The sequence below is a fragment of the Zootoca vivipara genome, chromosome 2 (genome assembly GCF_963506605.1).
Source record: "Zootoca vivipara chromosome 2, rZooViv1.1, whole genome shotgun sequence".
In the NCBI taxonomy this organism is placed as follows: Eukaryota; Metazoa; Chordata; class Lepidosauria; order Squamata; family Lacertidae; genus Zootoca; species Zootoca vivipara.
Window position 1 is genome coordinate 101694914 of NC_083277.1, and position 12551 is coordinate 101707464.

At 44.8% G+C, this 12551-nt stretch overlaps 1 protein-coding gene across 1 annotated transcript in view; it reads right to left on the reverse strand.

The window, feature by feature from the left end:
• The window catches only part of MAP2K6 (mitogen-activated protein kinase kinase 6), a 79026-nt gene that overhangs the window by 17014 nt on the left and 49461 nt on the right, over nt 1-12551 (reverse strand). The window contains exons 5-7 of the mRNA XM_035104067.2: nt 8801-8920; nt 2487-2603; nt 1448-1499 (exon numbers count right to left, since the gene is read on the reverse strand). Coding sequence (XP_034959958.1) covers nt 1448-1499; nt 2487-2603; nt 8801-8920 — 289 coding nt within the window. The remainder of the gene's footprint in view (nt 1-1447; nt 1500-2486; nt 2604-8800; nt 8921-12551) is intronic.

The window sequence follows — 12551 nt, forward strand, 5'->3', positions numbered from 1 at the left end:
ATTAAAAAAAAAAAAAGCTCAGCAACTTTGGCTCATCCTCCCCCCCAAAAAGCTCAACAATTCTGGTCAATCCAATTGGTAAATCACTGCCAGTTTATTTATAGTGGGAGTAGACCACAGTCTCTTGGAAGTCGGACATGAGTGATTTATGCTTAATGCTAAGCCATGTTTTAGAACTATGTGCAGAATGAGCATCTTATCCAACCACCGTTTAAAACAAACTATGGTTTAATGTGATTGAGCTCAAAAGTTCTGACAGCACTCCTCCCTGATCGCTGATGAAACAAGTCAGAGTTTAGCTTGTCTGACATCTAAACTGGAGGTTTCCTTCCTCCAAACAAACAAATATACGTGGTGTTTTTTTAAAAAAAAAGTTAAGAAAACCTATGTTTTTTATAAAAAAAAAAAGTTAAGAAAACCTATGTTTGAGATAAAGGTGAGTCTTGGGGCTGAAGAGATAGAAGACTACTGGTTGAGAGTTATATGTGACAGTAGCCATTGTCAAATCCCATAGTAATGCTGTCTGCGGACAAACGCCAGCTCCCTCAGCCTGAAAGCGGAGATGAGCGCCGCACCCCACAGTCAAATTCGACTGGACTTAACTGGGTCCTTTACCTTTGCCTGTATGATGATGATATGTAAGCATTTGTGTGCTTTTCTTAAGTGATCAAGGCACATACATTACTTGGACCCAAAGTTGCAGAAGCAGATAGTCCTTTTGCCCGATTTCAGGTAATATCCCCATCACTGAAGCGCCTCCACTCTAGCGCAGGCCCTGACTCTGCAAGTGAGGCTGCTTGTGAGACACAGGAGACTGGAAGGGATTGGGGGGGGGAATCCACTGCGGTAGCAGTGCTCCATTTTGCATCGCTTTGGGTCCAATCCATTATACCTCAGTAATCCTTACAACCGCAATGTACAGGTAGGCCAATTCCATTATCTCAGATGCAGGTGGGGATGCCGATGTAGGGAAAGTACCAAAACGGGCATTTGGCAAAGCCAATACTGAAAGCAATACTCTCCGAAAATAAGACACCGTCTTATATTTATTTTTCCTCCAAAAAACACACTATGACTAATCTTCAGTGGATGTCTTATTTTTTCCCCCCTCCTCCTGCCACGGCCGGCATTGCTGCTGCGCCTATCGCTATGTCTTATTTTTGGGGTATGGCTTATATTCCTTGAATGCTTAAATGTCCTGCTATGGCTTATTTTATGGCTATGTCTTATTTTCGGAGAAACAGGGTACTGGCCAGGTCAAAAACAGCTTCCTGAGTTGTGCCTGGAAAGAGCATGGGTGCTAAGTACCCTCTGCCGTCAGGGAGAAGAAGTCTTGTTCGCTGATGCAGCTTCAAACTAACCTAAAGAACTAGCACTCTACACAGCGCTCTTCGACCATTTTCCAGAACCAAGAATTGTTATGGCGTCCAACTCTGGTAGCACTTACCTCGGTGAATTACAGACAGCTTACTGTGTAGGTGCTCTAACGCTTTCACAATCTGGAAAAAAAGGAACAGGGACAGACAGATAAGAACTAGCTGCAGCTGGCTGAAGCAGAAGTATTCTGCTTCGCTCCTTCCTCCCAGGCCACAGGTTAGATCTCCTTTCAACACTTAACCAGGCTGGAGACAGTCTAGGTTGGGCGTTTGGGCAATTAACAGGCAGGAGAGCGCTGAGCCTGCAGTCTGGCACCAGGGTGATAAAACATGATTCATACTATTCATTGCTCTTCCAACGCCCTCTTTGCAGTGTGCTCAAAATAAAACACTGATGTAACAACCTTCGAGGGATCACAGTGTTCAAGCTTTGGGCATCACTATTTAGGAAGTTTTGATGGCTGAATTCCAGCAGTTCTAAATTCCAAAGGACCTTGGAATTCCAGGTTATACACCCAGTATACTGTGTCTCCAAAACACATCTTCTAAGAGGCAAAGTACACAAAAAGAAAGGAGCCCTGGGATTGTTCCTCACCTGCAGAGGAAAAATATTGTTTTCCTTCACAGGTAAGAAAGGAGTTGAAGGGGGAAAGTTCCCCGTAGCAGAAAAATGGCTCGGGGAAACAATTAAGCATCCCCTCTCCAATGGCAATCTGCGATCAAGCCACCAGTCCCTCATCCTCAGGTAACTTTCAGTTTTTGAAAATAAAGTCATAGAACAAACGGGTATTTTCATTGCATGTCATTTGGCCCTCAGCTCACCTCTCTCTTAACATTTCCCCACAGGGCTCCCTAACCCCGCTTTGCAAAACAAATTCTGGCTCTTCTCTCATGAAGGGCTTTCCAGGCTACTTTTAGGAAGATGTGGCTCATAAATACCAGGGATAAGCCCTAAAAGAGAAGCCAGCTGCTATTCGTTCTCCATTTTCCCTTTGCAACTTCTTACATTTAACAGCTGACTGGCAGATGTGGGCTGCAAAGATGGAAAGGGAGCTGAATCCCCTTTGGAAGAGGATGAAAGCAAAAAAACAAAAAAACAGAAGCACTCACTGAGACAGCTATTTTTCCTAAGATGTCCTCCGGAATCGTCAAGCCTTTGTCAATGACTTGCTTGTAGAACTTGTCCAGTGAAGTGTCCATCAGCTCCATGCAAATCCAAACATCTCCCTAGGGAAAGGCAGAGGGAGAAGAATGGTGTTAATAATTCTCCACTCTGGAGTGCCAACTGCAAACAAGCACACACACACACACACCCGCTTCCAACAAAGTGTATGTGGCTTCCAACAAATTAAAACATTAAGCACAGTAAAACATCAAGCACTAAAAGCTTCCCTATACAGGGCTCTCGTCAGATGTGTTCTAATAGTTGTTTACTTCCTTGACATCTGATGGGAGGGCACTCCACAGGGTGGGCCAGGGCCGTCTTAACCATATCTGGCGCCCTGGTGCCAAGATCCCTCCGGTGCCCCCCGTGAGTGAGGCAGTCAGGAGGGGCGCGGGGAGCTGAGAGGCTGAATTCCAGTCTCGGCCACATGTTATCTCAGCCATTTCACTAACAATGTAAAATTAAGCTGCGTAGCTATTTTATTTTCTGAAGCTGCAGCATAGCACCACAAAGCTGACTCCCCTCTGACCACAGAAACATCGGGGCCTCAAGACTAACTTCCTTGAGGAAGGGAACAAGTCTGCTAAGCACAGCAGTAGCCAAGAAGGGCTATTTGAAGGATTATTTGGCCCATGTGAATTCCGTCCTCCAAAACAAATTCCAATTGGTGCAATGAGGAAACAGAAGCAGGATTTCAATTTCTGCAGTGATCGTTTTCACGCCAAGCAAAACACCAATTTAAAAAAGAAATCCGGAATTCTGGCACTAAACTTCGCTTTCCTGCTGTGTGGAATTTTGTTTTGCTTTTTTAGGAAGCAATGGGAAACACGAGGTGTTGGGAGAGGAAGAAGGGACATGGCACTGGAGAAAGGAGAAAAGGAAGTTACAAGCTGCCATACAGGTTGGAATCCCCATTTCATCAATAAAGTTAACACAGAAGGAAAAGGGCAGGGGAGCCAACCTTTTTAATCAACCGCTCTTTAACCATTTAACAGATTGCGTGCACCAAATGGAAGTTTTAAGAGAGAACCAAAAATTATCAATCAATATACTTTATTCGACCGATAGTCAGAACAAAAACATTTCACAATACAAAGATAAACATATAAAACTGAAGGCATCAGGAGGATACATAAAATATAAAAAATATAAAACTGAAGACATCAGCGGGATACATAAAAATATAAAACTGAGGGCATCAGCGGGATACATAAATGGGGTATGACCGCACTACTAAACCTCCTACAGGTAACCCACATCAAGACATTCGATTATACGTTTCCGACACTTGAGCGCCAGGAAAAGGAATTTAGCCACTGAGAAGGTTATTTTCCCAGTGGGCTTGTTTAGCAAATATGCTGCCTGCCGTTCTCTTGGTCGGGAACTAAACTGAGATAAATACGGGTCTATAAGATATTGCCTTAAATCATTATAAAAGGGACAACTCAGTAGAATGTGTTCTGTGGATTCTACCTCACCCAAGGCACAATGGCACATTCTCTGACCATATGGGACTCCTCCAAATCTTCCCCTCAAAACCGCCGAATCAAGGACATTCAGTCTAGCCGCAGTAAGTAGTCTGCGGTATTCCACGTAGTGGATATCCGCCAGGTAACGGGCTGGTGCAGACCGATACACCTGCTCCCCTAAAAACATCCCAGATTTCACACGGGCTATGTCCTCCTGTCTGGCGATATCCCCCAATCTCTGAGCGATCATCGCTTTAGCGCGACTGAACGTCATGGACTCAATATAAAGGGAGGACAGACCGCACTTTTGCACTTCCTCTACCACTTCCCTTTCCCATGGAGATTTAAAATTATCCCTCAGAATCAGGGGGGCCAAACCCATCGGTCTGAAACATAGTTTGAGCCATAGCCATAATTTCGCTTTCAGGGCCACATACGTAAAGGCTTGGCAACCGGTCTCCAATCTCATGATCGCACCCGCAACAGAAGGGGGGATCCTGAGAATGGCCCTGAGGAATTGTGATTGGATGGATTCCAATCTTACAAAGTCCCTACGCGTACCCAAGGCAATGCCCACCAAAAGTAGTGGGAGAACTTTCATTTTAAAGAGTCGCAGGGCAACATCCACTGTTTGTGCCTGTTTCTTGGAGTACAGGGATCTAATCAACAGAGCTGCTTTAGAAGCATTTGCGGCTATATATTCTCTGTGTGCCAAGAAGGACCTGTTTGATCGAACTATCTGACCCAGGTATTTGAAGCAACTAACCTGCTCTATGGGAATACCATTAATTGACCACAAATTAGGTTTTGGTCGAGCAGCAAAGACCATTATTTTGGTCTTGGCATAATTAAGATGGAGCTCGTGTTGGGTCACGTATTCATGAAGAGCTCGAAGCATCCTCCTTAACCCAATGGGGGAGGTAGCTAAAAGGGCGGCGTCATCCGCATACAGGAGGACATTCAAGGCTCTACCTGCTAATTTTGGCGGGTGGAAAGCAGCATTGGTCATATGGGCCACTAGTGAGTTAATATAGAAATTAAATAGGGCAGGGGCAAGCAAGCAGCCCTGTCTTACCCCTCTAGTGGTGGCAACCGGATTAGAGACTAGCCCCTTGCCATCTAGCCTAATTCTCAGGAAGGTATTTGTATGCAGATTCATAATCAGCAAAAGGAGGCGGCGGTCAATAGACGTCGCTGCCAGTTTTGTCCATAGCTGGTTCCTGGGGATTAGATCAAAGGCCTGCTTAAAGTCGATAAAGGCGACATGGAGGGCTTTTAGGCCTTTGCCAGCATATTTGTCGGCCAGATGGTTCAGGATTAGAATTTGGTCTGTTGTCGATCTTCCAGGGCGGAAACCCGCTTGTTCCTCTGCGATAATATTATTGCTCTCCATCCAGATCGTTAATTTATTGAGCAGAAACCTTGAGTAAATCTTCCCGATAACATTCAGCAAGCTGATTGGCCTAAAATTGGCCGGGTCAGTACGCGGCCCTTTCTTATGTATTAATACAATCAGTGCTGAGTTCCAGCTTGGGGGGAACTTCGCTGTTTTATTTATATGAGTATAAAGTGCTGCTAGGAGTGGGCACCACCAATCCTTATTAGCTTTGATAACATCAATGGATATAAGGTCATCTCCGGGTGCCTTGCCCGCCTTAAATTGGTCTATAAGTGTTTCCACTTCAGAGTAGGTAACTGGGTCCCACTCAGGCATGGGGGCCAAATCTGGTCTTTCTCCGCCAGCAGCATGGGCTGCATATAAATCAGCGAAAAAGCTCTCCCAGGTGTCAGCTGAAATTTGGGGTTCTATCCTTATCGACGGTCTGCCCAGATATTGGGAAATTTGATACCAAAAGGAGGAGGGATTTCTATTCTCTGCAGCTTTTAGAAGGTTGTTCCAGTTGTTTCTTTCTGCCGCAAGCTTCTTATCCTTTAATAGAGCTTTATATTTTCTCTTGAGGTTCATAAGGTGACTACTAGGCACGGGATCATTTGATGCCCTATATGCCAAGAATTCATTATACAGATGGCTCTTAAAGTGTCTACATTCCTCATCGAACCACTTTTTATGAGGGAAATGATTACTATTCATTACCGGAACCCGAGCCATAGATGGTTTTAGCAGATCTACTAGCTTATCATATATTGGCAGTGGCTCATCTGCCTGGATAAGGGAGTCCCTTGTCGCTTGAAGTTGGTCAGACCAAAGGAATTCATTTACCTGTTGGGCCATTTTGTCAGTCCATTTTGAGGCAATAGGCCTCATCTGCAGCTGATTGTTTGTTAAAGGCACACAGGAATACGTGTCCAGATTTCCAGCCAGGGTCAGGGAAAGTTCTAAGGGGAAATGATCACTTTCCAGCCTTGTTACCACCTTAAAGTTAGTGATTTTGGGAATCAACTCTACTGATGTCCAGATAAAATCAATGGTAGAGGCTCGGGAACCTGACCAGAAAGTAAATTCAGCTGGGTAATCAGAACTAAGAGCTCCGTTTAACAGATGAAAATTAAGGGCCAACAAGGTTTGCCTGCATTTAAGGCCTGCATATGTGGCAACACTGTCTTTGAAGTTCCTGGGTAAAAGGTCTGTAGTTAGGATGGATAATGGAGGGTATTTCTTGTATTTAGTAAATAAGGATTTATCAGAGTAAGACAATCGGCCATTAAAATCTCCTGCGACCAGGAAGGTGGCTTCAGAGTATTTATCGAGGAGAGTTTCGAGTGTCGACTGAATTTCCTTCCATCTCTGGTCAACCAGATTTTTCTTATAAACTGGGTGCAGGTAGACATTGATTACCACAAACACTTCCTCTGCTGTTTGTAGCTTTACACCTAGCATGGATGACGATTGGATGTCGATTTGTTCTGCCTGGAGATTTAAGGCCAAGGAGACAAAGGTAGCCAGCCCACCTTGCAGCCTACCTGGTGATGACGGATTCTGTTTTGCACTCAGGTAGAAGCCCTTATACCCTGATAAAAAGAAGTCCTCACAAGCCCATGTCTCCTGCAGTAAAAGGATACGGTTGCTTTTTATGTAAGCAACAAAGGATGGGTCCATCAACTTAGGTTTAATACCAGCTACATTCCAGGATAAGAAAGTAAGTGACCTCCTGGTCACCCCTTTGGGTCATGCTGGCCCTTGCGGAATCTGCTCAGAGAAATCCACCCGGGAATGCCTGCTACAAGGGGGAGCAATAGGCTGGAAGAAGGAAGTAATTGTAGCTTGCTTGCCAGACAGTTTCCGAGCCTCACTTACTGCAGCAACAGCCAAAGACTGGGGCTTAATTATTGGTAACTGCAGGGGTAAGTCCTGATGCACAGGGGTATCACTTAGTGACAGATCCATGGCCTCTGCATCTAAGGTGGAGGGAGATGGACCTTTTAGGTCAACAGTTGCTGTAGGGAACATGCAATGTAAGGCAGGTGGAAGGCAACCTTTTCGGTTTGCCTCCAAAAGGGCGTTCAGCCGTGCCACAGCTTCCGAGTTTGACCAAAGGGCTGTCGAATCTCCCACTGGTTCCTGCACAGGCTTAGCATCCCCATGGAATGTACTGCCATATTGAAGATTGGGGGTTATTAAAGCAGGCTCCACTTGGGCTTCAGTAGGATGGTCTAAAATTGGGGGGGGGATTCATCTTATTTATATGGGCATGGTCTTCTGAGTTACGGAGCCAGAGCAACAACTCGTCCAATCTGTCCGTTATCTCTGTTCGTTCAGATTTTGGCAGGTGGGAAAAGGATAGAAGTAATTCATGCTCTATGGAATTCTCCAAATGGGTAGCCTTCGTCAGTGGCGGAAGGGGGAACCAAAAATTATTATTATTATTACACTTATGTTCCAACTTTTCTCCAAGGTGGCATATCTTCCCCTCTCCACAACAATCCTGTGAGGTAGGTTTGGCTAAGAGACTGTGACTGGCCAAGGTCACCCGGTGAGTTTCATGGCTGAGTGGTGATTTGAACCCTGGTCTCCCAGGTCCTAGTCCAGTGGTGGCCCAACTTGGCCTTCCAGCTGTTTTTGGACTACAACTCCCATCATCCCTAGCTAACAGGATGAGTGGTCAGGGATGATGGGATCTGTAGTCCCAAAACAGCTGGAGGGCCAAGTTGGGCCACCACTGTCCTAGTCCAACACTCTAACCGCTACGCCATACTGGCTCCCGGTATGCACTTCCTGTACTATTCAGTCTCTGGAGTGGTTGAGAAGGTAGATATTTCTGTTAGCCCTCTGCAGATACCTTGCTCTGCTTTCCTACTTGTGAGCTAGCTAACATTACCACCCAGTATTACTCAACTACGGTCTTGCACATATACTAAAAGAACGATCCGTGTTCAGTGGGGATATGCACAAGTGGTATAGCAGGAGCTTGGCATGCAGAAGGTTCAAGGTTCAATCCCCTGAATCAGGAAGCAAGGGATGGAGCCCGACTGAGACCCTGGACAGCCACTGTAAGTCAGAATAAACAGCACATACTATGATCTGGTTGTTGTTGTTTTTAAAAAAGAAGGCTATTTCCTATGTACAGTGGTACCTCTAGTTATGAACTTAATTCATTCCGGAGGTCCGTTCTTAACCTGAAACTGTTCTTAACTAGAGGCATACTTTCGCTACTGGGGCCTCTTGTTGCTGCCACGCCGCCAGCACACGATTTCCATTCTCATCCTGGGACAAAGTTCTCAACTCGAGGTAACTCTTCCAGGTTAGCGGAGTTTGTAACTTGAGGTACCACTGTACTATGAAGGACTGCAGCCCAAATGAAGGACACAAGAGGAGACCCATGAAGCCATACCTCTCGAAACAGCGCACCATAGAAAGTCACGGTGAAGTGGCAGTCTACTGTCCTCATGGAGATATCCAGGTCCATCAGCAGTCTCTTCTGCTCCTGGCTGTTCACTGTCGCTCGGATTCGCTGAAAGAAAGACTCGTTTTCAGCTTTCGCTCTCCTCCTCCCCTGAGCTGTGTGAATTTCATCCAAGAACTCACTGACCAGGTACAAAAAAAAGTGACTTCGCTTGGGTCATTTCACCAAGCAAACGTCAACAGCGCCGCCTCCGTTTTCCTAAGGCAGCTTCACCTCCGCAATGCTCCATACTTTACAACAACGAAAAGGCAAATTGTTGTGGCCTAACAGTTAAAAGCAAGGAAGCCTCAAACCTAGGTAAATCTCACAACCTAAAAATGGATCGCGGGAGCAGCCACAGAAGCTCAAGCCAGCACAGATGTTGACTTGGGAAACCCTGACTCCCGAGGAACTCTGGTTATTAATGGCAAAGTAGTGCTTTAGTGGCAATGGATAATAAGACCTATGCACACTTACCTGGGAGTAATTCCCATTGAAACTAGGGAGACTTACTTCTGAGCAAACATACATAGGCTTAGGCTGCAAGTGTCTCATAACAGGCACCCCAAATTAGAGGCCATGCTTGCACATTGCTTTTTTTTCTTTAAGCCTCTTTTGTGCCTCTGTGAAATGGGGATAATAATGCTTACCTACCTCACAGGCGTAATTTATGTCTGGGAAGCACTGTGAGATCCTCGGATGTGAGGTGCTATAGAAGGGCAAAGGATTATTGTTACTACAGAAGTGCTTTATCTCCTCTCTCTCTCTCTATCTCGCTTCTCTGCTTTTCCATCATTAACAAAGCTATGATGGTAGAACATTTGGTGGAGGGAAGCTACTGAAAGAGGCTCTGGTTTAGCAATACATCCCTCACCTGCCCCACTCTGGTGGTTCCTCTGATGCACCCAGCAAGGACTCTCTCATTCAGCTTCATGTCAAGAACAGGTGTGTGTGTGTGTGTGTGTGTGTCACACATACATATATAGATATAGGTATAGATACACACAGCCCTACATGCCTAAACATGCCCACCAATATTAATGTACACAGGAGGCCCCTGGTTACCTAAAAGGGTTTACAGTGGTACCTCGGTTTAAGTACACAATTGGTTCCAGAAGTCTGTACTTAACCTGAAGCGTACTTAACCTGGTGAACTTTCCCACTGAAAATAATGGAAAGTGGATTAATCCATTCCAGACGGTCCACGGCGTACTTAACCTGAAGCGAACTTTCCCACTGAAAGCAATGGAAAGTGGATTAATCTGTTCCAGACGGGTCCGCAGAGTACTCAACCTGAAGCGTACTTAACCCAAAGTATGAGTGTAATTGGTTCTGGAAGTCCATACTTAACCTGAAGCGTACTTAACCTGAAGCGAATTTTCCCATTGAAAGTAATGGAAAGTGAATTAATCCGTTCCAGACGGTTCTGCGGAGTACTTAAACTGAAAGTATTCAAACCGAAGCATACTTAAACCGAGGTATGACTGTACATCGAAGCTCCTGTGAAGCTTCAGATCAACTTCGCCCTACACGGCCATAAAGCTCAACCAGTATTTTGAATATTTTAACCATAATGGAAGACTGGTCACAAACTGTAGTGGATTCCCAGGGCATTGTTTGCATTAACCATGGTAATCTGTTGCCTCTGTGCTAAGTGAACCATGGTTAAAGGTAACTTCCATACGTCTCCAGCCTTTTTGCTTGCAAGACAACAGGCATGCCTTGCTGGTGTCTCCTTATTCATGCCCTGCACAACAGCAGAACTTAGCTCAGCAAGCTAAACGATGGTTTTACTATACAACTGGGATCCTAAAAAAAGGTTTAACGGACTGAAATGTAGTTAGCACTAACCAAGATGAAATCATTTTTTTTCAGTGGTCCATGTGTCAAAATCCCTGGGAGGCAGTAGTACCATGTGCTGGGGTGTAAAACAGTTTGGCACCATGGACCAGATGGGGGAAATGTAGGTTATAGCTGCTCATTCCTTGGATTAACAGTGAGCTAACCATGGTTAGTACCCTCTTCAGAGGGCTTCTGTAACCATATTTGACACAGGTGCCAGTACCTGCCACTGTCCCAAAGGCCCATGATACTTTTTTTACAGCTTTTAGAAAGGAAATGAGAATATCAACCAACATTTCCAGTTTGTAGGATCATCAGCTTCAGTGGGACATGCCAATATAAGCAGAAGTAAAACTTTCCCCCAAGAGTTTTAATCCACTGAGAATGTGAAACGGTTTGGAATAAAATGATTCCTCCCACCTCTTTCCGATTTGAAGATTTCAAAATTAAAGTCTTTCGTTAAAACTGAAACCCAGTTTGAAAAATCATTATAAACAAAACATTTTAGTAATACCTAATTAAACATGGCCCTCTATGAAATACATGCTTGCAAGTACTTGAAATAGTAGCCATCCACAAAGCTCATATACTTACAGGTTTGGTTTTGCTCCAGTGAGGACTATCTAACATGGAAATACATCGGGCTCTAATGTTTTACAACATCCTAACCGAGAATAAGGCAATTTACGTCTTCGACCAGCTCTTTGGGCTCAAATATGGACAGAAAAGGTTGGAGCCCACCTTTGTCAATTTCCATTGAAATAAATGGGACAAAGTCAAGTCAACCAAGTTCAACTGTTCGGCTGCAATCCAATGCACACTAACCGGGGGGGGGGGGGAGTCTCCATGAACTCATTGGGACTTGCTTCTAAATAGATGTGAACAGGGTTGTGCTGTCCATCTGGACCCAGCCCAAAGACAATATTGGCTGATAATAAAGACCATAACCAAACCACTGTGTTAGGGAACAGGAGTAAGCATACATTAATAGATTGCTATCAGAGTGGAATTCATGCCTAAAGGCAGATTGCAAAGATTAAGAAAACCTGTCCTACTGACAATATGTCAAAGGCCCAGTTCTGATAGCCATGTCTCAGCTTAGTTAAGTGTCACGACCGGGCACGTGGTCTCTTCATACCGCAGCTTAAGTCAAGATGTGATCATCCAAACACACTCAAAAGATGTATACTAACAAAATGCATTCATATGCACACCTGTACACCAACTCTTACACCCCCTAGTTCAGTTCACACAAGACAAGCTGAGAGCAGATGCAAATAGCCCTCAACGTTGAAAAGTACTGCTCCCTCATTTTGAAAGCAATCGTCCTGGAGAGACTCAACACATTTTAAGGGAAAGCCAAAACAATCAAGTTACAAGAGTCAAGAGGCCTGGAATCAGACCAATGATTCACCTAGTCAAACACCCCAATTCTAACATGAGCCAGCATAGGAGCCAACTCCTAGGGGCTGTGGGGGCATTGCCCCCCCTAAAATATATGAGGGGCTGCCCCCCACCCCAAGTTGATGGGTATTGCCATTCAAATAGTGTGTGTGATCAGTTATACAAGGCAGGCTTACCTCCCCTGCCCCCCACCCATATTTTATTCAAGTTGGCACCCCTGTAAGGCTGATCTGGAGGAGTTTTTGTAAGGCTGATCTGGAGCACAAACAGGTGGTAATTGGGTGGGAAACATGACCACGTATTTCAACCCTAAAATCTACTCCAAATCCAAAGCAAGAATGAAAAGTTTAATTCTTAAATATAAAAATATAACTAGCGGAATGCAAGGCAATTTTGTGGTTTGACCCAATAGATGGCAGCTAGGATGCAAATGTCTTAGGGTGCAATTCAACGT